Genomic DNA, 25,372 nt, shown 5'->3' with positions numbered 1-25,372 from the left:
ACAGATCCTTCATAGGTGTTAACCTGATAGGAGGAACCCGCTTTGATACCAATTGTTAGTTTATATGAGTCCACCAAACTATAGAATACCTGGTCCTCTATGAGTTTCAACTGAGAATACTAATGAAATAGTAAGTAAATGAGACACGAGATTTTTACGTGAAAAAATCTCACTCAAGGAGACAAAAACCACGACCTACACTTGTAGGCTTTCAATTTCACTAACTTGTAAATACTCTATTACAAGCCACTTTGTAATAACCCTATTACAAAGATTTCAACTCAACTAACTTGTGATACACTTACCACAAGCCACTTTGTCACTCACTAGTTACAAATACTTTAACTTATGACTAACTCTAGTCACAACACAAACTCAGAAAGTTTATGATTTTACAAAGGAGTTCCTAAGTAGCACTTCTAGCTAAGCAATTTAGGAATTACAATAAGAACAATCACAAAGTTACAACTCAACTAAGGACAACAGATACTCGATTTAGGAATTGGTCCACAGTCGCGTTTAACTTTGTTCTTCAAGCTCTTGAGAATTAAGTTCATTGTTTGCCAAAGACTTGAAAGCTTGAAGTGAATTCTCAAATGTTCAAGTGATGTTTTGTTATAATGCTCTTGTTAATGCACCCTTGATGACATCACTTGAATGATGTAAGCACTTGGTAGGCCAAAGGGAAAGTGACTGCAGAACTGTTGCACTGTGTGCACTGTTTCTATGGCAGTCACTTTCCAGCTGTGCACAGTTGACTTTCGTACTGTTGTCAGGGAAACACAAGGGATCAGGTCTTTGACTTGTTTCTCTATTTTCTACACTTGCAGCAGTTCACATTAGCTGGAGTCCTGGCTGGAATCCGTTCATTTGTAATATGTACCAAGTGTGTCAGGTTCCCTATCTGGTTCTTGACAGTAAGTTTGTTAGATCATGAAAACATAAGACGAAGACATTGAAAACCCATCAGATTCATTATACTGAGATTAGGTATTCTTGTATTATTTCTTATTGATTGTTTGGTATGTTGTATTAATTGTGAGATTATCAATTTTATTATTTTATCCTGGGAGGACTTATCCTGAGGTATTTTTTTTAATCCTGGGATAACTTATCCCTGGATTAGAAACCAAACAAGATATAAGGCAGTAGTACTAAATTTTTATCCCGAAACTTTGTTCATCCATCATACCAAACGAACCCCAAGGAGAATCTAAAGATAATTAAAGTCCCTGAAAACTTGAGGAGGATATACAACATGCAATAACTGAACAAAGAAACAACCTGTTTGCTGTTAGAAAAAAATGAAATTCCAAAAATCCAACTAACAGAAATCATCAAGATTTATAGACTTGTAGGCTTAGGCTGGTGATTTAATTCCTCGACGAGCTTCATTCTTGCGCTCCTCAATTCTCTTTTGCTTTGCTTGAGCTGCCTCCAACTGAATTCCAAGTTCTTGCTCCTTGGCTTTTGCAACTTCATGAGCTTCTTTACATTTTATTTCAATCTGTTTCAGACGTAGAACGTCATGTTTGATATATGCTAGTTCTAGCTTCAGATCTTCTATTTACCTGTCCAAACTTTCCTTTTTCTCCTTAGCCTTCTCGGGTTCTTTTTTAGCGTGACCAATATATTTGACACGATCAATTGCATTAAGTACAGCATTTTCATGATTTTTCACTAATATTGATAAAGACAACATGCTTTCTTCTCTTTCTGCAATTTGCATATTGTAGCGAGACGAAATATATCCAGTGATATCTCTATAACAAGAGACATAATCAACACGAAGCCCATTCAAATAGGTAAAGGTATGTGATCAACATTCCAAGAAGTAAGCAGCTCGTTCACTAACAAAGACTCGACTTTGATAATTACATTCTTCATCAATGATCTGGGCTGTATAATTTGTCTTTGGCGGTTTCTTCAGTCTCGATAAAGGATTCAGCTTTAAATTTGTCTCTCTTTGTTCGTCCTCTTCATCACAAGGAATTGGCACAGGGGCATCTATGGTTGAGCCCAATAGAGCTCGTCGAAACTTTTTGCAAAGGAGTATGATCTCCATTTGAACCCAATGGTGGCACAGGAAGTGAGGGAACTATCTTTGGAGCAATATGAATGCGCGGCGAAAGTTTCTGCAAAGGAGTATCTCCATTTGATCCCACTGGTGGGACATGAGGTGAGGCAACTGCTAGAGTTTTCCTGGGCGCTTTAACATTAAGAAAAGTTTAGTTTAAGATATTGAAAGAAATAATGAATCAGATGAGACTGTAGTAATAATACAAAAAATGCAAGACACAGAATTTGTGTATGCAGGTTGATGATTTCAAAGAAATGTATGCAGGGATGAATCTCTTGATTAGTTTGCACTAACAAGATAATATTTTGCTTTAGCAGTAAATATTGTGCTTCAATATTTAACTTTATTCAGATTTTCATGACCTGTTTCTGCAAAATTTATTCCAAAGTATCACAATATTTTGCTATGTGAAGTCTCTTTCTTGTTCATTATTGTTCCCAAAGTTTTATGGATCTCCATTTCTGTTACAAATTTACAATGTATTTAGATTAAGTAGTGGACATGAGTATACTGTCAACAACAAAGAGGAAAAGTTATCGCCTCAACCAAGAATTTCCTTTTCCAAATATCAGCTCATCATTGTCCTGCCTATTACAACCAAGAATTTGCTTAAATCTTAGGATAATTAATTTTCTTCATCCAACACTTTATCTAAGAAAGAAAACTTAACTCCTAAGTTCTCAGTAGTCTGTGAAATTAACGAAGGATAAAGAACCAATTTTTATGTTTTACTGAAGAAACAAGAAAGAAAAGGGCACCTAAGGTTTGTGCTATAACAGCTAGTACAAAAAGCTAAATACACTCTTCAAGAAAACTGAAAAACATAAAAGTAAGTAAAGAAAACTTACTGCTAAGCCCACAGACTTTCATGGAAATCCTTTTTTTCTTGTAACAACGTTTGAGTTTTGGAGATGATGAGCTAGTGCTACTATTTTGGAGAGACCTTCTTCGAGCCAAGCTTAACCTTGTCACCACCATTTTTCAACCACTTCTTCAAACCTCTAATTCTCTCTTTCTTCCTAGAGAAAAAAATTTAGTATATTATCTCAGAAATAAGTAGTGGATTTTGAAACACTTTTTGATTTTTGAAAAACTCATTTTTGAATTTTTTTTCAAGAACTTACAAAATTTCATGGACAAAAACATTTTTGAAAAAAATAAAAAAATAAATTGTGGACAAACAAGGCCTAAAGCTCGAATTGGAAAATGTACTTCATATAACATAGAATTTGTTTTGTTCATATTTCAGAAAGAAGCTTGTGTCAGCGTGCGTGTACTGAATTCCTTTGGATAATGATACAAAACAAATGGAAATTCTCAGAGCTTTCATATCTGATTTTTCTTTAGCCTTGTAAGGATTTATTCAACGGCTGTGATCATATCAAGTGGTAAGTTTTCATATTTCCTCAATTGAGCTCTACAGAAAAGCTATAAGGAGATTGAACTGAAACTAGAAATGGTAGCTACATTTGTAAGTAGCTGAAAATAAAATGTGCTCAAGACGTCATAAGATTCTTCAAAAAGACCCCCGAGTTGTGGTCTATACTAGGGGTGTGTACAAACCAAACCAAAAAATTGCACCAAACCGATTAAAAACTCAAGTAGGTTTGGTTTGATGTGGTTTGATATTGAGTTGATGAAAACCGAACCAACCCGATCCATGTACACCCCTAGTCTATACAATGTTACAGCCTTTTTTTTTACTATTCCACTACGTCACCAAGGGAGGTGGATGGGGATCGACGATGCGCCCCGATTGGATGTGGAACGGTGTTGAGCCGGTACATCGATAGACTTAGGGCATGAACTAGCATAGACTAGGAGGCGTCCAAAGCCCAGGCTTTGATACGCTCGTGAAACGCCATCTCCTTGATTGTGGTAGGCAGCGCGCACCTCTGGCGTGCTTCGGCATCTGTGCACTCCGAGCCCTTGCCCATGGGCTCCCCATTTTCATCTACTTTATATGTAGAACAATCTTTCACCAAAAATTATCAGCCCCATAATCATTTAACTAATGCACCTAGTCTATGTTCACATGAATCTATTGTGAAGTTACAATCATGTTCACATGAATCTATTTGAGCGAGGTCGAATGTGAGTCGATTCGAGCAAGGTCGAATGTTTGACTCTTAAGTGATTCGAACGAGGTCGAATGTGAGTCGATTCGAGCGCCGTCGAATATTTGACTCAAGTGATTCGAACGAGGTCAAATGTAAATAAATTCGAGCGAGTTCGAATATGGGTCGATTCGAGCGAGGTCGAATGTTTGACTCTTAACTTGGCGTAATGTATGAACTTGGCAGAGATTAAAAAACTCATGTGTTTGCGATTTTTGCTTTGTCTATACATTCATTGGGGAAGTTTACATGTTTTTGCTCTGTTCATGCATACATTGGACAAGTTTACAAAAGTCTCAGTCCATCTAGTCCCTTCATTGGTCGGCCTGGAAAAGTAGTTGATAGGTTGAGCGATGAACTTTTACCTAAAACTTCGAGACGCTCCCTTCGTCGCCTCGTTAAAAACCTCCCTAAGAAAACCCAATTAGGACAAAACTCGGGTAAGGGAAAAAAGAGTACGATTCGGGGGACGACTGTCCTTAGAAGTTGAAGTATTTGAGGTGGGCGACGTTCCAATTGTTTGCTAGTAATTTTCCTTCCATTGTTTCCAGTTGGAATGACCCTTTGCTTACTGCCGCTGTGATTTTGTATGTGACATCCCAATTCGTTCCTAGTTTGCCTTCTCGTGGGCCTTTACACGCTTGTGTTTTGGTTTTAAGTATGTAGTCCCCGACTTTGAGTGGCCTGATTTTGGCTTTTTTGTTGTAGTATCATTCTGCTTGTTGTTTTTGGGCTATCATTTTTATGTAGGCCATGTCTCTCCGCTCTTCGGCTTCGTCGAGGTCTTGACTTCATTTTTCATCGTTGCTTGGCCCGCTCTCGTTTGAGTACCTTAGGCTTGGTTCCCCGACTTCAACCGGTATTACTGCATCACTCTCATAGACTAATGAATATGGTGTTTCTCCTGTGCTCGTTTTTGCCGTAGTGCGATATGCCCATAGCACTTTCGGCAGTAGTTCCGGCCACAGTCCCTTGGCGTTCTCGAGCTTATTTTTCACGATGTTCAATATTGTTTTGTTAGAGGATTCCGCCTGACCGTTACCTACGGGGTGATATGGCGTGGAGAGTATTCTTTGATGTGCCATTTTTCGAAGAACTCGGCGGTCTTTTTCCCGGTGAACTGGGGACTGTTGTCGCAGCTGATTTCTTTGGGGATGTCGAAGCAGCATATGATATTTCTTCATATGAAGGTGATTACTTCATGCTCGCGTATTTGGGTGAATGCACCTGCTTCTACCCACTTAGATAAATAGTCAATTAAAACTAAAAGAAATCGTACATTACCTCGTCCCGCCGGGAGGGGTCCGAAAATGTCCATTCTCTATTTGATGCAAGGCCAGTGCGAAGTGACTGAATGAAGGTGTTAAACCGCTTGGTGAATTATGGGGGCGTATATTTGGCATTGCTCGCACCTTTTGACGAAGTCGGCGACTTCCTTTTTCATCGTGGGCCAATAGTAGTCTGCTCGTATGAGGCATCTGAAGAGAGCTCAGTTGCTGGTATGAGCTCCGCAGTGGCCCTCGTGTACTTCTTCGAGGACGCGCCGTGTTTGATTTGGTCCTAAGCACTTTTCTAGGGGACCACCAAATATTATTTTGCACAAGTTGTTATCAACGATGTTGTACCTGTTCGCCTGTATTCGAAGTTTCTTGGCTTCTTTTTTGTCAGGTAGGAGCACTTCGTCCTGCAAGTATGAGGTAATACAATTGCGTCAGTCCCAAGTTAGATTTATAGATCGTACCTCGATTTGGTCTAGTGGTGAATGGAGGAGAGTGACCATGTCTCCCTCTCCGGTTATGCTTTTGGTGGCCGCTTCAAGTTTGGCGAGGCTGTCTGCTTCGATGTTCTACGCTCGGGGGTATTTGATCGAGCTGGCATTCGTCGAACTCGGGTAATAGTTTGCAAACTTCGGCCTGATATATTTGTAACCATGGCTCCTTAATTTGGAAAGTCCTTGTGACCTGATTGACGAAGAGTTGCGAGTCGCATCGAAGGATGACTCACCTTGCTTCGTACTTGAGTGCTAATTTTAACCCTGCAATCAAGGTCTCATACTCAGCCTCGTTGTTAGTCATATCAGGGCATCGTATGGATTGGCGAACCATTTCGCCTGTTGGGACCTCGACTACGAGTCCCAGTCCAAATCCTGATGCGTTAGAAGCGCTATCGGTGTATAAAACCCATTGGTCGTGTACTTTGGTGAAGGTGATGGCGGTTTCCCTTTCAACCGCGGACATTATCTTCGCACTGAAGTCGGCAACGAAGTCAGCAAGAACTTGCGGCTTTATCGTTGTTCGCGACTCGTGTTCGCTCAGCTCTATGGCCCACTTGGCCAATCTACCCGACAATTCGGGTTTGTGCAAGATACTCCTTAAAGGAAAAGTCGTGACCACCGAGATGGGGTGGCATTAAAAATAAGGTCTAAGCTTCCGCGAAGCTACGACCATGGTCAGAGCTAACTTTTAGAGGTGGGGGTACCTCATTTCAGCGTCGACCAAAGTTTTGCTAATGTAATAGATCGAAGATTGCGTACCTTTATTTTCTCGTACTAGGACGGCACTTACTGCGACGTCGGACACAACAAGGTAGACGAGGAGGCGCTCTTCGGGTTCTGCCTTAGCTAGCAACAACGGCGAAGACAGGTAGGCCTTTAATTCTTTTAGGGCGTTGACGCATTCGGAATTCCATTGGAGTCTGTTATCCTTTTTGAGTACGCCAAAAAATTTGTGGCATCTACCGGAGGATCACGAGATGAATCTCGATAGGGAGGCTATCCGGTCGGTCAGCTTTTGCACTTGCTTTTTGCTGGTCAGTTTTTTTGGGATCCCTTCTATGGCCTTGATTTGGTCAGGATTGACCTCGATGCCTCGTTGTGATACCAAGAAGTTGAGGAATTTTCCCGATGTCATGCCGAAAGCACATTTCCCGGGGTTTAATTTCATGTTGTACCTTCTGAGTATGTCGAAGGCTTCCCTCATGTGGTCGATATAGTCTTCCTTTCTCTTTGACTTGACCAACATGTCGTTTATATATACTTCCATGATCTTACCAAGTTGATCTTTGAACATTTTGGTCACCAGCCTCTGGTATGTTGCCCCCGCATTTTTAACCCGAACGGTATCACTCTGTAGCACTACGTCCCCTAATGGGTTATGAAGGTGGTTTTTTCCTGATCCTCCTCCTCCATGAGGATTTGGTTGTAGCCTGATTAGGCATCAAAGAAACTCAGTAGTTCGTTCCCGGTTGTGGCGTCGATGAATTGGTCGATATGGGGTAGTGGGAATGAGTCTTTTGGGCAGGCTTTGTTCAGATCTGTGAAGTCCACGCACATTCTCCACTTATCGTTCTTCTTTTTCACCATGACTACATTGGCGACCCACTGAGGGTATTTCGATTCTCTAATAGAACCGTTCACTAACAATTTCTTGACCTCTTTACGAACTGTGTCGTTTATTGCAGAGTTGAGCTTTCGTCTGATTTTGGGTAAAACGGGTTGACGTTGAACTTGTGAGTTGCTATTTCCTTCGGGATACCTGGCATGTCTGCATGTGAAAAAGCAAATAGGTCTACGTTATTTTTTAAAAATTGATGAAATTTACCTGGATCTTGGAGTTTATGGTCAATGAAAGCTTTCTTGTTGTGGTCGTCAGTCTAATTGGACGAGGTCAAGGTCCTCTACGGTTGACCCCGTGGCTTCTATGATTTCAGGGTCGCTGATGACGTCCTTCTTTTCATATCCGCCCGACCTCGATTTTGTTAATTGATATGCTTCCTCGACTTATCCTTTCAACAGTTGGGTGTACATGCAGTCTTGGGCGATGCGGTAGCATTCTCGGGCCGTGCATTGCTCTCCTCGAATACAGAATTTTCCCCAAAGGGTGGGAAATTTAATGATCTGGTACAAGCTAGAAGGGATGGCTTTCATGGCGTGTATCCATGGTCGGCCTATGATGGGGTTGTATATTGTATCCTGGTCCATGATGTGGAATGTGTTCTCCAAGGTGACGTCGCCGGCCAAGACAGATAGTGTGATTTCTCCAGATGTCCGCTCAACTGCATTGTTAAAACCTGTTAGTGTGATGCAACGTGGCATTATCCTGTCCTCGAGCTTCATTTAGGTGAGAACTTAAGGATGGATGATGTTTGCGCCGCTTCCATCATCGACCCTGATACGTCTTACATCAGTATCAAGAATACGTAAAGTAATGACAAGGGAGTCATAGTGAGGAAATACCAAACCGTGGGTATCCGGCTTATCGAAGATGATACTTTCTTTGAGTTCGTCATACCGGTCGTGGGTGATTGACCGCTTGAGCTTGTGAGTAGTGGTGAACTTCACGTTGTTGATGGATGCGTCGTCGCCTCCTCCAATAATCATTTGAATGGTCCGAACCGGGGAAGGTGGTTTGGGGGGCCCCTGATGCTGTTCTCGCCCTCGGGCAAAGTTGGCCCTCCCTCGATCGCTCATCAACTCTTTTAGGTGCCCTTAGTGAAGCATGTTCACGACCTCCTGTCTAAGGGTGATGCTGTCCTCGGTCTTGTGACCCTGTTCCTGGTGAAATTCGCAAAGGGCGTTTGACTTTCTAGTGCTTGGGTTGGACTTCATCTTCTATGGCCATTTTACCTTTGGGCCGAGTTTTTCCAATGCTTAGACTATTTTTGAAGGGGAAACACAAAAAATGTGAACTGATAATAAGGGGGCATACCTCTTTCATTTCGGTGGATTCCCGTTCGTGGCCTGGATGGACCTTCGTCGTGACGTGGAGGCGGCATGAGAGTGCCTCTGACGTAAGGCTAATGTCTTTCTTGATTAGGTCGTGACCAATAATTCTTAGATCTAGCTAAGAGTTTAAGTGATAGCGTTTACCTAGTGCTCAGAGTTGTCTATTCAATCATTAAATGCGCACTTTGGAGAATAAATGAAGAATGAATGATGAGCAATAAATATGGGAAATGACAATAAATGTAAATAGGAAGAACAATTCACCAAAATATCAAATGATGTGGAAGATTCTTCCTTCTGATAACGAAATGTGACAGTAAACAAGAATATGAACAATGCTTTCTTGGATTATGTGAGTGGAAAGGAAGAATAATCGATAAAATCAATCACTATGGAAAGGTGAACTTTGTATTTTCTTTCAAGGGTCAACTTCTTACAATGGTTTTTTCAGAATGAATCTCACGTGCCTCCTTCCTCTCTCTTTTTTTCTATTTACATGGGATGTTCTCTAAAAACCCTAAAAAGTACAACAAAGGGAATATTCCCATATCTAGTCCCGAGACAGCACTAGCTGTAATTCCTATTCCTCGCTATTCGACCTCAGCTTCAACGGCTTGCTTAGTGATTGCTCGTTGTTGGGTTTCGATCAACCTCGGCTTTGCCGCCCAAAGTCGACCTCTTCTCACTTAACGACCTTCCCAAGCCTGATTTCAGTCCGATTTTGACCCATATAGTGGTGTGTAAGCCCTGACATTTTGGGCGTCGCCTAGGCGTAAACCCCAACGTTCTAGGCATTCATTTGGGGCGTAAGCCCCGAGAACTTTTCCAAATTTGAGCGAAAGTTGCTTAATAAATCTTTTTTGTTTAACTTAAACAGCCAAAAATTAACTCATACTAAATTTTCAAACTAAAAATCTCAAAAGCGAAAGGTTTTTTCTAATTGTTTATCCCAATTTCATAATCTTTATCTTTATCGTTTACAACGGAGTAATAAATACACTTTAAACCTTTGTTGGCAAAGTGCATACTACAAAGCAACAAGTTTTGTTCTCCAATTCTTATTTTGCTTTCACGCTTGAATTTTTCTTCTTTATGCTTCATTTTCTTTAAGTTTTTTTTTTAAATTTACTTTTTCATGTTAGTTTTAAATAAGAGTTTCTTTTGGTATCATTCTAGTTTATATATTATTTTGATGACTCTATTATGGCTATTTATATTATTCAATGATTTGTGATTTATTATCTAGTTTTAGATTTTTAAACAATAACTTTATATTATTTTTATTTTTATTCTTTGAATTATTAGGAACTAGAATATCATTTTTATAACTCTAATTAGTATGTCCTATCATTGTCATGTTAATTATAGGTGTAAAGCATCTTTACGTCTTTCACCTTTTTAAGTAAAAAAAAATCTTTTATATGGTCCATGCACATCTTAGCATGTTTAAAATAGATATATACATTTTTTTTCTACCAATTTTATAATTTTCTTGAATGTATTACACTTTTAATGTATATTTTAATTTAAATATTTATTTTTTAATTTATAAAATATTTAAAATTAAATACCCATGTTACGCCTTGCGCCTCATGGTTTTTGCGCCGCCCGTGTTGGATAAACGCCTTGCCTCTTGCCCATGCCTTTTATAACACTATATATCATCATGGGCCATCGGTTCAAGAGATTAAGTAGATTATCTCGATATAAAATTTAGAATTATATTTATCTCGTGTTTGGTTGGAGGTATTAGCTAAAATTAATATTATTATTTTTATACCAAAAATCTTAGTATTACTTATCCCACGTAGAAGGTGATCCAGGTCATAACCTTGATTATACTCTTAGGATGTGATCTTCAGATATCCTGTTTTTGAATGATAATATAATAAGAATATTAAAATAATGAATTACTGGTTGAAAAAGTAATTTGATAGAGATTGTGTCAAAATTTTGATTTATGGTAAGCATTTTAGTACCTTAGTAAGTGAAAGTGAAAATTGTGTAAGAAATTTTGCTATAAATTACGTTAGAACTTTCAGAAATGAAAAGTGTAAGAATACAAACACTGCATTTACCAACTGAGTTTTACGCCTTTTGTTCATCATGAGGATACCTCCAAAGACTCCTCAAAGTATCTCACGCGCCGCCGCTATCGCCGCCACCACCACTTCGTCACCTCCAATGTCTTCTGTCACCTCTGCTGAACTTCCGGGTGGTGGGTCAAGGAAAAGACCTTCACCCGACCCGACCCATGTTCCTCATCGTGGTTCTTCACAGAAACCGAGACCAACTTCAGCATCGGGTGAGCAACCCTTTAACCCCCCCCACCCCCCACACGCCCCATCCCACTTTTTACCATTTAAAGGTTTTAGTTCTTTTAATTATTTTTTACTATTTAATGTCTACTGAAGTATTTTAATATGACTTGGTATCTGGCAAAATAATCTGACTCGAACACCACCCTTATAAAAAAAAAAAGTTTTATTTTCAAAATGACAATGTTTTAGTCAAAGTTTAACTTCATGACTTCATTTTGTTTATTACTATTTGACATCATTTGACAGGGTTGGAAGGTTATAAAGACATGAGCCGAGTTAATTCGGTTTTATTAAAATCAAACAAAATTAATTATATCGATTTGAATTGGTTCAATTTTGTCGGGTTTTTCGGGTTTCTCGGTGATATCAATATTATTTCAGTCTTACTTTGTTAAAATTATAGATAAAGTTTTGATGAGTGAATATATGTTTAGTAAAATCAAAAAAAACTGACAAACATATGATCTATTAAAATATTCTTATTGGAGAATTTTTTTAGTAACACATGGTAATTATTTTCTTAGTCGTCTAACAATAATTATTTGTTGATATACGCTTTCAAGGTTATTCGAATATATGAAACCTAAATAATGATATATTATGTTTAATTTTAAAATTACCGATAAGATATCATCTCAAATTCGCAAAAGATACAAGAGTTTAATAGATCTTGAAATATAAATATAGAAGAACAAAGGAGTGACTCATTTCAATAACACTTAATGAGAAAGTGATATGCAAATCATTATTTAAAGTAAACAAAAATAGATTCACTTCATAGTTTTATTAAATATTACATCCATGAGAGGATCACAAATATTTCTAGATATTTTTTAAATTTTTTTTTTATGTAAAGTCTTAAAAGTATGTATAATAATTATATATTTATATGTCGGTTTGGTTCGAATTTTTTTACTCAATACCAAACCTAATCAGGCTTTTTAATCAATTTGAACACCCTTAATACAGGGCATGGAGGCTGGATTTTCTTTTATTGTACAAAATAATATTAAAAGTAATGCCATAAAAAACTGGTTAGCATGTAAAGCCACTCGTGGAAGAGAAGAGCAGGGGTGGAGATCTTAGTTGAAAAGAGTATGAAATTGTGAAATAATACTGAAAAAAAAATATAGAAGATGAGATGAGAGAGAATGTAATATGATGTTTAAGTATGATTTAAGCTCTGAAATTATCAATCTATGTTATCACTTACTCTAATAACAGATTCTTAAGAATACTTTGTTGGAGTTCATTTTGTCTAGTTACTAATGGAAAATTGAACTGTTTAAATCCACATTCGACTGGATATATACAACAACAACAATATACTCAGTATTATCCCATATCGTGGATTCAACTGGATATATACGTTACTTAAACTATGTGACCGGTCGCTAAAGCAATGGTTGCACTTGTTACCTCGAAATCCTGGATTACCCGTTCTTTGTAACCAAGCCTGTAAGAAAGAAAACTATAAACTTGAAACTAAAGAACTTGGAAGAACAATCATATTCTGCTTTAGTTCATTGCAATAGCTTTAAGTATCAGTCGCGCTAGTTGTTTTGTAAACTTTTAACTGTGTGTTACAGAATTATTTTGCTAGTTCTTTCTTGTATTGCCTGAAATTTGGCAGTATATAATTTCCTTGTCAAGTAACACTTGGTGTAAGAAAGAAAGAAAGAACCAAAAAGAAGAAAGTAACATTTGGTGTTGCAGTTTTGTAAGTTCCTTGTTTTCTGCATCACCAATCATAGAACATGGTATAATAAGCTTCCTCAGCTGAAACTATAATATGGATTCCGTTCGGGGCTCTGAGTCCTGCTGCTATTTGTCACCCCAAGCACAATCAAGCATGTACATCTAGTGGAGTGTATGTAGATACTTTCTTTTGAAGTATTTAGAGGAGGTAGATCCACATATAACTAATGCGCATAATCAAAGATATATGTTGGTATGGGTATAATTTGCGATGTTACTTCGTATGAGGACCTCCTCTTTTAACGAGTCCGCTGTTCTTGTTTCAACTCGTTTGTTTAGTGATTAGGTTACTCTTAATTTGGTCCTTTACATGTGTTAACCTCATGCAGCTGGTGTTCAAGATCATCCAACATCATTAAGATCATCAATTCATCAGCCCGAAACATCAACCAAAGCCAAAGTATGCAAGAGAAGTCCGGTGGAAAAAAGTCAGTCGGGGCAAATTAATACTTCACCAGCTATGCAGCCACAACCAGGATTAACGACAGAAGTAAAGGCGGAAATTGAAGATGTTGCACCTGATAGTATTCAAGGCGGTAATGGTGAAGGTCCTCCTCCTCGTACTACTGGCATTCAAGGGACAATTGTTAGTCCCTCGATACAAGAAGAACTGCGCACGACTAATGGTGCTCAGTTGGATCACAAAACAAAGAAAGAAGCTGATTTAAGTAATCAGCCAACCTGCAGCATTGATGTGAATTTCCTTCAACAAGTAGTGGTTGCTTTTAAAGAAGTAAAAGCAAACCAAGAAGAAAGCACAACATTGGTGAAAGAAACAATTAGCTTGAATCCAAGTCTTGAACCAACTTTTCTTGCCATCCGAGAAAAACACGGTGACATTACAAAGGATTGTCCTCTGGAGTCAGGCCAAATGCTGAGTTCTGTTTTAGCAGTTATATGTAAAGTTGTCCAAGAACTCCAAAAGAAACATTTGACTGATGTTGATTGTAATCTCTTGAACTCCTATTACTTGGTAGTCAAGGATGCTGAGAAAATGAAGGTGAATGTCAACTGGTTACGAGCTCGGCTTGATGAGATTAAAGATGCAGTAAATTCTATTGTCGAGACAAAAAATCTCAACGATGAGAAGAATAGGCTTGCGGAACTGATTGAAAATGAGAAAAGGAATCTGGTATTTATGAAAACTGAATTGGAGAACCTTAAGGTTGAAATTGCAACAAAGGAAAGTCAGCTTAATGTGGAAACACTGGTGAATCAAGAGCTAAGCGGTATGATTAGTAATCGGGCACTCGAAATTCAGCAGCTTCAAAACATGCCCTTGATGGAGGCATTTCAATAGTTCTAATGTGTCAAAATGTTCTCTACTCTCAGAAGCGGATGTAAAGTTTGAAGTTTATGGATTCTGAATTCATGTCGAACTCATAGTTTATCTTAGTTACTGGATTTACAATTTAATATTTATACATATTTTATGAATTTTCTAATACAAATACAAGTTTTAAGTAAAAGTTACTGGGTTTGCCTGCCGCTAATGCTCTCCCTCCACCCCTGTCTATTCTTAGGCTCTTAGATTTCCCCTCTAGCTCATTCATACCTACATGTTAAGGGTGATTTTTTTTATTTTTAGTTATGGTTCAGATATCTCCCCAACTTGTTTGGAAATAAGGACTGAGGGTAATTATTGTTGTTGTTATGGTTCAAATAGCTCATCGAATTCAACTCTCACATCTCATTAGTTGGTGCGAGAATTTTGTGTCGGATACAGCAAAATGTCCAACGGGGAAATATAAGCATTTTTGCTACCACGTGCTTTCAAATTCCTCTTTTTCTTCTCTGACTAATGGTATTATGGCTGTCATGCTGCATACGCATGCCTTAGCAGTAAATATTTTTTGATAAGTGGTATTAGCACATTTTGATAAGTGCCGATATACACCGCACCGAGGAAATTGGGTTGTGAGGCTAGTAACTATATTCAACAATTATTTGTCAACATCGTTCCAAAGCCCTACTAAGTAAAGGGGATGTGTTTGGTCTCAAGCATCTTCGTCAATACTCCATTTGTCCTCATTGGCGGGGCTTTGGGGGGGGGGGGGTGGAGATAATTAGTATCTTGTTGATTGTTAATTTTTAACCATTAACGGTATAGAGAATTTTCGCTTGATCAGTATATTTTCACATGCAACAGATACTTGGCATTATTTTCAAGGTTACTAATTCAACTTTTTATGAGCGGAACTGCAATTTTTATTGGCTTTCTGTGTCTCATGAAATGGTGTGGCTACTTCCTTTTGAAATGTTTGAGCTTAAAGGAAGACATAGGAGTTGTCTGTGGTACAACAGGATGATGCCAACACTTTGGACTCGTTTGGCCATAGATTTTAGCAAAATATATTTGGTTTTTTTTGCAAATACATGTTTGGTCATAGATTTTATCTATATTTTGGTAAATTCCCAAACCTAAAATCCAAATCCCAAAAGCTGGTTATGGTCCAAAATATCACTATTGCATTTTTTTAAAATTGTCCTAAACTTTTATATCTTATAAAAGAGCCCGACCTTTATTATTTTGTAATGCTGCTTCGTCTTCTTGGTCATCTGATAGTGTATTATGTAGTTCATTATAAAAATGATAATTTTGTACCAAATTTATTTATATTCAGGATTATGATTTGCGATAATATAATGAGTATTATTGATAAAGGTATTGTTGGGTATTTGTGATAGTTTTTAGAATTTGTGGATATAAATCATGTTTCATGTTTTACCAAAAAAAAAAAAGGCGAAATACATAAAGCACCCCTTTAATTTGTCCTCAACGATCAACTAAACACCTCAACAAGTGTCAAAACGGGCTTACCCAGCCCAGCCCAAGCCTCGCGGGCTTTTAAATTTGGTAGGCTAGGATGGGCTAGCCCGCCATATGAATAGGCCTTAAAATGTCCGGCCCAACACAGCCGTAAGAGGGTCGCGGGCTAGGACGGGCCGACCCTTTAATTTTTTTTAGAAAAAAGAATTTCTTTAAATCCTTAAATATTTTTTTTGTGACATAGTTGATTAATCATATAAACAACTTCTGTTTGCTTAGAGCGTAAAAAAAGTTTGATATTTGACGAGGAATCTCGTAATTGAAATGCAAATTCTTTATATTTCTAGCTCTTCTTTTTTAAAGTTACATGAATATTTTCTTAATATTTTCAAATTCAGAAATTGCTTCATCTCGCCATATAGGGGTGTTCATAAAAACCCGAAAAGTCGAACCAAACCGAAAACCAAAACCGACCAAAAAAAATGATATTTTTTGGTTTAGTTTGGTTTTGGTTTTGAATTTTAAAAATCGATCAAATTTGGTTTGGTTTTGGTTTCAATCAGAAAAAAACCAAACCAAACCGACTACAGGAGTAGCTATTTAAAATTTATTATTACACACACACACACACACACACACACACACACACACACACACACACACACACATATATATATATATATATATATATATATATATATATATATATATATATATATATATATATAAAAGTTTCATTTAATGGTAAATGTTAATAGTTTGCACTTTTAGTATAGTTCTTTACCTTTACATTCTAATTTGATTGATAATTATTTTTTGTTAAGTGTAAGAATCCATTTCGTGTTAAAAATAATATATTTTTAATTAAGTCTTTAAATTATTCATCACTATTTAATTCAATTATCATCAATATATCTTGGTAAATAACAGATTTCTTAAAGGGCAATTGATTTGATAGTGTTACGTTGAAATGTGGTCGCTGAAATATGTGTTTGGTAGTGCATGTCTTATATTTAACAAAAACCCAACAAATAACCGAAAAAACCGAAAAACCGACATAAACCGAATCGAGAAAAAACCGACTTAATTGGTTTGGTTTGGTTTTAATATTTGAAAAACAGACTTACTTGGTTTGGTTTCTTTTAAGGGAAAAACCGATCCAAACCGAACCATGAACACCCCTATACTGAGGTTTTTTAATATAGGATTAATATCATTTGTTGATTTCATCATTATAGTCCATAAATTTTTTAAAATTCCTGAAATTTGCTAGTGGTTAATTTTTTTAATGTGTATTTAAAATTTATCTTTTTCTATACTGAAGAGCAGTTTAAATATTAATAATATATTAAAGTACAAACTGATCATTGGCCACTTAAAGTAATATTTGCTTTCGAAAAAATATAATTATTGGCCAACTAAAACTTTTTGAGTTCGTTATTAATTAAGCAAAAGAAAAATTAATTTTGTCATATCATATACATGTCAAAAATCTAAATTCTAGTCTAAAGATGGGGAACGAGGATTATAGTTAATAGTTTTTTTTAGTTTTTACTTTTTTAAAATATTAAATATTTAATAACCAATTAATTTGAATTTAATTAATTTTTAGCCCACGGGCCGGCTCAGGCCCAGCCTCGGTCATGCCTCAAGAGCCAGCGGGCTGACTTGGGCCGAGCTTATAAGCCTCAGTCTTATATGGGCTCAAAAATTCCTAGCCCAATCCTACCTAAGTAGCGGGCAGGGTTGGGTTGGCCTCACGAGCCAAGCCATTTTGACGGCTATACCTCAACTGGCCAATTTATCATTTTGGCACTTCAAGTAACTATTAATTATATCAAGTAAATAACCTAGTGCAGCATACCATATGCGCGAATTAAACTTACCTAATGAACCAATTAAAAAGTGACACGTATCATTTTGATTAAAACACAAAAAAACATCTGAACCCTTCCCCGCACGCTCGCCCAACCTAACTTCCCTTATTCTTCACCTGAAATTGCAACACAGCAGCAGCGATGGAGGAATCCTAAAGCTTTAAAGGTTTAATATCTTCTCATACTAATTGACAGAAACTTTTCAACTCAAAATAAAATCTTTTTTTCATTCTCCACCGTTTATTTCTAATTTTGTTCCTTCTTTCTTGTTCACATTTTTGTATTCAAAACAAGTTTTTGAGCAATAAATTTGAAAATATCAACAATCCTCAATATCATCTTCTTCATTGTAGAAACCAAGTTTTGGTTTTTCTGGGCGTTGTTATCCGTCGTCTTCTTCACTAACGAAGCCAAATGCCATTACTCCCTCTACAACCTCAATATATTGAAGAACTCCATTTCTTTATCCGCAAAATTCGGCCACAATCGAATTTGGAATACCAAATCGGCATCTACTCACATTGTATACGGTAGAAAACGGGGCTACCCGATTTATAGGCTCGAGGGCGAGGGCGAGGTCGAGGTCGAGCCCGATGGACCAGACTCGAGCTCAAAGACAGAATGTGATGCCCGGATATAGGAGCATGAGGAATATCGAAGCCGAGTTTCCTCGACCCCGAAATAGTAACGTTGCGTATTTGTAACAGAATGAGCTAGATTCCTGCCACGTCCCCAAAATCATGGTGCAAATCCCAGAATAGGATTGTACGATTCTGTACTAGGTGGTTAGATAGTTGTATCAAGAATATTCCTTACTGTAAATAGAAATATACCTTATTTAGGGTTCCCCTATTATATAAATAGGACCCCAACCATTTTGTAAGAGGATCTAATCACTGAGCAAAGAATATACTCTCTACTTTTTGGTCTATTGTTTGTCAGAATTGTCTTTAGCTCAATTGTTCTTACTTTATTTTCTTACTTAATTGTTCTTACTGTTCCAAGCCCGCTTCGAGGTTACTAAGCTCGAGGTCACTGCTTTTGAGTAATACTGGTTTGATTCACCTATCTCATTCATTTCTACTTCATATTTCTTGATTATTAATTGGTATTGAACTAAATCACATATCTTTAAAACCACAAATCAAGTTTAATTGTTACTCATATTTTCGAGGTAAATAGTTTGGTGCCCACCGTGGGGCTAAAGATAATAGTGATTATTCTTTACCAATTCTCATTACACATGTAGTTTTTACACTTTTTCTTGTCAAGATTTTTTGATTCTCAAGCTGAAACATGTCTAGCTCACAAAATATACTTGTTCATGACAATGAAGATCTTGGAGAAAACGGCAATGCAGGGGTTGGTGTACCACCGATGAACCCAGGGGAAGTGCCAATTATGGAACCAGTTGATGTTAGTTCACACATTTCTGTAAACACGGATTTAGGCACAGACCCCGGGGGAATGCATGCAAGGAAGCCCCGATCTGGTGGCCAAAGAGCACCAGGAATAGGAGATAGGGGAGTCAGCCTCCAAGTGATATTCGAGATGATACAAGCTTAGCAAATCGTCATCGCTCAATTTTAGAGTCAGAATAAGACTCCAAATACAGCTGAACTAGTAAATACTCGGCGTACTGAACCGCCGCTAGAAAAGCCAGGTGAAAGTGGCTCGGGGACTGACCCCACGATTATGAGGATGCTCGAGGAACTCATCAAGAGAATCGAGTCCGGGGAGAAGAAGATCGATGATAATGACAAAAAAATGGAGACTTATAACACCCGTGTTGATCAAATATCGGGGGCACCCCCGATCTTAGAAGGACTAGACTCTAAAAGGTTCGTGCAAAGACCATTCCCCTCTAGTGCGGCTCCGAAGCCAATTCCCAAGAAGTTCTATATGCCCGAGATTCCCAAATATAACGGGATGACCGATCCAAATGAACACGTTACCTCGTATACGTGCGCTATCAAAGGAAACGACTTGGAAGATGACGAAATTGAATCCGTACTACTGAAGAAGTTCGGGGAGACTCTGTCCAAGGGTGTCTTGATATGGTATCATAACTTACCCCCTAATTCTATTGATTCGTTTGCTATGCTTGCAGATTCTTTTGTAAAAGCACACGTCGGAGCCATTAAAATTGCAATGAGGAAGTCAAACCTTTTTAAGGTAAGGCAGAAAGAAAACGAGATGCTCAGGGAATTTGTATCTCGGTTCCAAGTAGAGAGAACGGATTTGCCTCCGGTCACCTATGACTGGGCCGTTCAAGATTTCGCTCAAGGTCTCAACACTCGGAGTTCTATAGCTTCACGTCAGCTGAAGCAAAATTTGCTCGAGTACTCGGCTGTTACTTGGGCCGACGTACTTAATCGGTACCAGTCAAAGATTAGAATCGAAGATGATCAACTAGGGACTCCTTCAGGGTCCGTTTATCCTACCATGCCTATGGGTAGGATCAAAGGGGACGTCGATCGAGAGCCAAGGTCGAATAGAGATCAATATCAACCGTACAATGGGGACCATGGATGCAACGGGTCTGGGTTTCGCACAAAGTGAGAAGAGAAATGGTTGAGGTCAAAATTCACGAGGGCCTGATCACATTAAACCTCCAAAATTCGAATAAAGGTAAGACAGCATTCCGATTCTCTCTATTTTTTCGACTAACACTTGTAGGCTATTGACAAGGATCCGCAAGCTTTGAATCTTAGAGCACGCGTTGCACTCTTTTTCCCTTGGACCGGTTTTTGTCCCAAATGAGTTTTTTCGACAAGGTTTTTAATGAGGCAACCATTGTTCGTGCTGGCTTAGGACAGTTCAAAGGTACCCGATGTTCCCTGAGATAAGCCTCGAGATCTGGGAGGCATTACCCTTGAATGTCCACTTTGTTGCAAGGAAATTACTCCATGAAAACAGGGCCTCGATAGGAAAATATTGTAAGGGTCAAACGGTCAGTTGAGGCGTGCCCATATAGGTTACTCGAGCCATAACGTCAAACATATGCGCATATATAATCGTCCATTGAGAGTAGTATTTTTCCTTGCCGATATCTCATGCTTCTAGAAAAAATTTCTATTTCATACCCTTGATTTATTATGTAAATAGGCTTAAGGGACGATCACAACAGAAGTTCAAATTGCCAACATTTCGAGACCATAAGACCTTAAGGGCGATCCTCGATTTTACGGGCCAGGACCACCCCACTCAGGGACTGACTCTTCGGTCAAGCTCGAAGTGAAACAGAAGATAAGCCCAAAAGGCAAGTTCCAAACTACAAAGGCTATGACCAAGTTAATGCGAATCGGGGGCGTCCGAAATCCGTAACGAATACAAAAGCCCAAGGGACATCTTAACCCGAGTTCGAGCAATTCTCATTCGAGGACTATCTACGAAGCCTAAGGACTAACTTTACTTCGAGTTCGAGCAAATCCTCACTCGATCATAAAAGCCCACGGGCTATCTTAACCCAAGTGCGAGCATACCTCGAACACTCGGGGATATACCTACTCGAGTTATCCAAGTTCGAAATTATAAGACCTCAAAGAGGCACACACACACCCCACCCCACCCCACCCCCACCCCCACCCCGGATATATAGGCCAAGGCCATCATATTCGGGGACTAACCTTTCAAATAAGTTCGGGAGGCTATCGGGAAACAATTCCAAGAGACATACCCGAAGGCTACGGCCATATTAAAGACTACGGTCATGTAAAAGGCTACGGCCAAAATAATGCGGCTCGGAGACGTCCGACTTCTGCCATAAATTAAAAGGCCTTCAAATACTTCGAAAAAACGATTAAACCCGGCTACCCTAGGCAAAAGCAAAAAGGGCTTTGATAAAATCAGTCCTTGAATAATTTAAAGGCTTCGATAACATCAGCCTTCGAAAAAAGCCTCAAAAGGAATTAACACAAATGGGTCCTGGTTGATTGAACCTTCAAAAAACCCAATGGATACAAAAAACACATGCTAAGGCATAAAAAGTCACTAAGTCTTTTAGCCAAAAAGAGGGAAAAATTATAGTCGTCTTAGAGGTAGAATTGGCCCGACTTAAAGAGCGCCCACCTAAAAGAGCCTAAGGGCCAATATAAAAGAGCCTAAGGGCCAATGTAAAAAAGCCTAAGGGCTAACTTTACTTCGAGTTCGAGCAAATCCTCACTCGACTACTAAGCCCGAGGGCTACCCGAGTTTGAGAAAATTCTCACTCGGGGACTATCTATGAAGCCTAAGGGCTAACATTATTTCAAGTTCGAGCAAGTCCTCACTCGATCATAAAAGCCCAAGGGCTATCTTAACCCGAGTTCGAGCAAACCCTAACTCGGGGACTATCCATAAAGCCTATGGGCTAACTTTACTTCGAGTTCGAGAAAATCCTCAACTGGCCATAAGGTCTAAGGGCTATTTTCATTTCATTTTCGAGAGTATATTCTTTGCTCAATGATTAGATCCTCTTACAAAATAGTTGAGGTCCTCTTTATATAATAGGGGAACCTTAAATAAGGCATATTTCTATTAACAGTAAGGAATATTCTTGATACAGCTGTCTAACCGACTAGTACGGAATTGTACAATCCTATTCCGGAATTTGCGCCATGATCTTGGGAACGTGGCAGGAATCTAGCTCATTCTGTTACAAATACGCAACGTTACTATTTCGGGGTCGAGAAAACTCGGCTTCGATATTTCTTATGCTCCTATCTCCGGGCATCACATTCTGTTGAGCCTAAGAGCTACTTAAGTTCAAGTTCGAAAGGTCACTCAGGGACCATTGATCAGAAACGTTCGAGGGCAAAACTTATTATCGGTCATTACCATCTTAAACTTTGGACATTCAAAGAGAGTTTTGTGCTAAGGCGTTTTTACTCGCTCAAAAGGGTAACAGATTCGGAAGCCATGGAAGGAAAAGAAGGCTTTGTATAAACCTCTTTACAAGAAGTTATAGGTCACAATCGAAAGTTTCTTGCAAGGGCCGATCAACCTCAAATTACTAAGAAGAATGAAACCTAAGTAGCACGGTCCTTGTTGGCAGAAGTGCCTTTGACCTCAGAATCTTCCCGCCGTCGGACTCGCTGAAGGTTCTTGAAGTTTTCCTCGAAAAAGCCAGCTTCCAAGCTTTTGTTTCAGTCGTTTGCGTCACGATGATGATGCCGTGGCAAATCGGGATAAAAATCAAGGACTCAATTCGTTTCTTGTCGTTACACTCTAAGAAACACAGAGACTATCTGTATAAGGTAGAAATCGGAGCTACCCGATTTATAGGGACTATCTGTATAAGGGAAAAATCGGAGCTACCCGATTTATAGGCTCGAGGGCGAGGGCGAGTTCGAGCCCGATGGACCATACTCGAGCTCGAATACAGAATGCGATGCCCGGAGATAGGAGTATGAGGAATATCGAAGCCGAGTATCCTCGACCCCGAAATAGTACCGATGCGGATTTATAACAGAATGAGCTAGATTCCTGCCACGTCCCCAAGAACATGGCGCAAATTCCGGAATAGGATTGTACGATTCCGTACTAGGCGGTTAGACAGTTGTATCAAGAATATTCCTTACTGTAAATAGAAATATGTCTTATTTAGGGTTCCCCTATTATATAAAGGGGACCCCAACTATTTTATAAGAGGATCTAATCATTGAGCAAAGAATATACTCTCTACTTTTTGCCTATTGTTCATCAGAATTGTCCTTAGCTCTACTGTTCTTGCTTTATTTTCTTACTTAATTATTCTTACTGTTCTAAGCTCACCTCGAGGTCACTAAGCTCGAGGTCACTGCTATTGAGTAACACTGGTTTGATTCACTTGTCTCATTCATTTCTATTTTATATTTCTTGATTATTAATTGGTATTGAACTAAATGACATATCTTTAAAACTACAAATCAAATTTAATTGTTACTAGTATTTTCGAGGTGCACATACATATTCCCAATTTGCGAAGTCACATAAAACTAAATTAAATGTTGAATTGCAAAATAATATAAGACAAATAAGAGAACATCCTTTATCTACAACCAAGACAATAGACCTAGGCTTGTAACAATGTATGACTGCACTCACAAGTGCACATACTTCTGGATCCTTTCACCAATAAAGCTTCATATTGAGAGGAGAAGGAGGTGTGAAAATTGGAGGAGGAGGAGGTGCAAAATTAGGTAGGGTCCAAAATTAGATTAACCTATCCAAAAAATAAACAACCAAGTGCCAAAACAAAATGAAGTCCTTCTTCCATTTTGTTTTGTTCTTAGCTAAATACTAGTATTTTGTAATTGATTCTAAGAGATTGCAGGTCATTTACTACAACTTTCTGCCATTTGATTTCAAGTGTATCTTCTCTTCTTCTTCTTTTTTTTTTTTGTTGTTGTCGTTTACTCGTTTTTATGACAGTATTCGAGTGAGCATGTACGCACTTTAAATATTTCATCGGGTACCTCATGCGTCACACCGAAACAAGTATAATTTTTAAAGTTTAAATGGTTGAATAGAAATCACCTAGTTAGTTATTCTTTTTTCTTTGTTTATTTCGGTTCGCTTTTTCAAAATAAGATTAATTTAGTACGGGGCAAGCTAAAGGAATCAAGTAGAAGATTCTATGATTACCCATATCTATCAAAGTAAAAAAAAATGGTGTACTTTTCTAGCATGGCCAGCTTGAAAAGACTGAGAAGAATGCAAGTTGTCAAACAATTTCATAATTTAGTGTTGTAGTTTTCTTCATTTAATTATCACAAAAAGTAGAAACCTGCAGACCCTTTTTAAAAAAAAGTTTCAACTGTTGGAATTTACTTGTCCATCTTACTCGAAGCTATATAAAATTACAGTTATAAAATTACATTCTCAATTTATGTGATGATATTCGGATTTGAAGAGTCATACGGATTATATTTTGACTGTAAAGTTTTTATGTCTTTTAAATATTTTGAATTATATTGTCACTTGTAGTGTTTTTTTATATAGTATTTAAATATGTAAATTTTATTTTCAAAAATTTAAAAATTTTATGTCTAAATGCACGGAATATGTCACATAAATTGAAAAAGAGAAAGTATGATTTTCCACGCTAATAATTTGAGATTCAATGGTGCTCTTTTTATACATCACCAAAAGCATGCTTGGTTTAAAGTTAGCAAAATATTAGGATTCAAGCTTTGTAAATAGAGAAACTTCTAATAGGGAGCACTACCCGCTCAATAAATCATACTTGATGGCTGACGCGAATCCGAATTAGTTGGTTATATTGGTATCAGATATGATGGTTACGCACACAAAAAAAAATTGCAAATTTCTGAAAGCTTATTAGGAGTAAAACGCAGCATTTGCTTGTTAACATACGTTCTATTAGCTAGCTTTTTTATTTGATATTTCAAATGCACAGTTTTCTCCTCTTTTACAACATGTAATTGTCTTTTGTTTTGGGGTCTTGAATTTTCTTTTCACAAATATTTGGTGGGATTAAACTTTTAATTTAAAATATAAGATATGGGACTCGTATATATGACGCTTAAACTCAACATGACAAATAACATAATCTATTTGACAATTTTATTAGTTGCAAAATTCCAAGAAATTTGGTGAGGTAAAATTGGGAAAAGAACCGGATTCTTGATTTTTGTTGAAATTTCTTCAAGATTTGAAATTCTGGACTGAAAAAGCCGATCTGGGTTCTTGATTTTTGTTGAAATTTCTTCAAGATCGAAGTTCTAGACTGAGATTTTAAGCC

The 25,372-nt window shown here is 38.0% G+C and overlaps 2 protein-coding genes across 2 annotated transcripts; both read left to right on the top strand.

Moving 5' to 3' along the window:
- The first annotated feature begins 11,026 nt into the window (after positions 1-11,026).
- On the top strand, positions 11,027-14,378 carry LOC104232713 (uncharacterized). The gene is made up of 2 exons (XM_009785972.2): positions 11,027-11,225; positions 13,329-14,378. The coding sequence occupies exons 1-2, from the start codon at positions 11,027-11,029 to the stop codon at positions 14,297-14,299; spliced, it is 1,170 nt and encodes a 389-aa protein (XP_009784274.1). The 3' UTR covers positions 14,300-14,378.
- A 4,963-nt stretch (positions 14,379-19,341) lies between these two features.
- Positions 19,342-20,208, top strand: LOC138876339 (uncharacterized). Its single transcript, XM_070155251.1, has one exon. It carries the CDS (start codon positions 19,342-19,344, stop codon positions 20,206-20,208), a length of 867 nt encoding a protein of 288 aa, XP_070011352.1.
- Positions 20,209-25,372: the final 5,164 nt, after the last annotated feature.

Source organism: Nicotiana sylvestris, chromosome 8 (assembly GCF_000393655.2).
Source record: "Nicotiana sylvestris chromosome 8, ASM39365v2, whole genome shotgun sequence".
NCBI classification, from domain to species: domain Eukaryota; kingdom Viridiplantae; phylum Streptophyta; class Magnoliopsida; order Solanales; family Solanaceae; genus Nicotiana; species Nicotiana sylvestris.
Note: the sequence above shows the minus strand (reverse complement) of the source record. Positions and strands in the feature narration are given on the sequence as shown.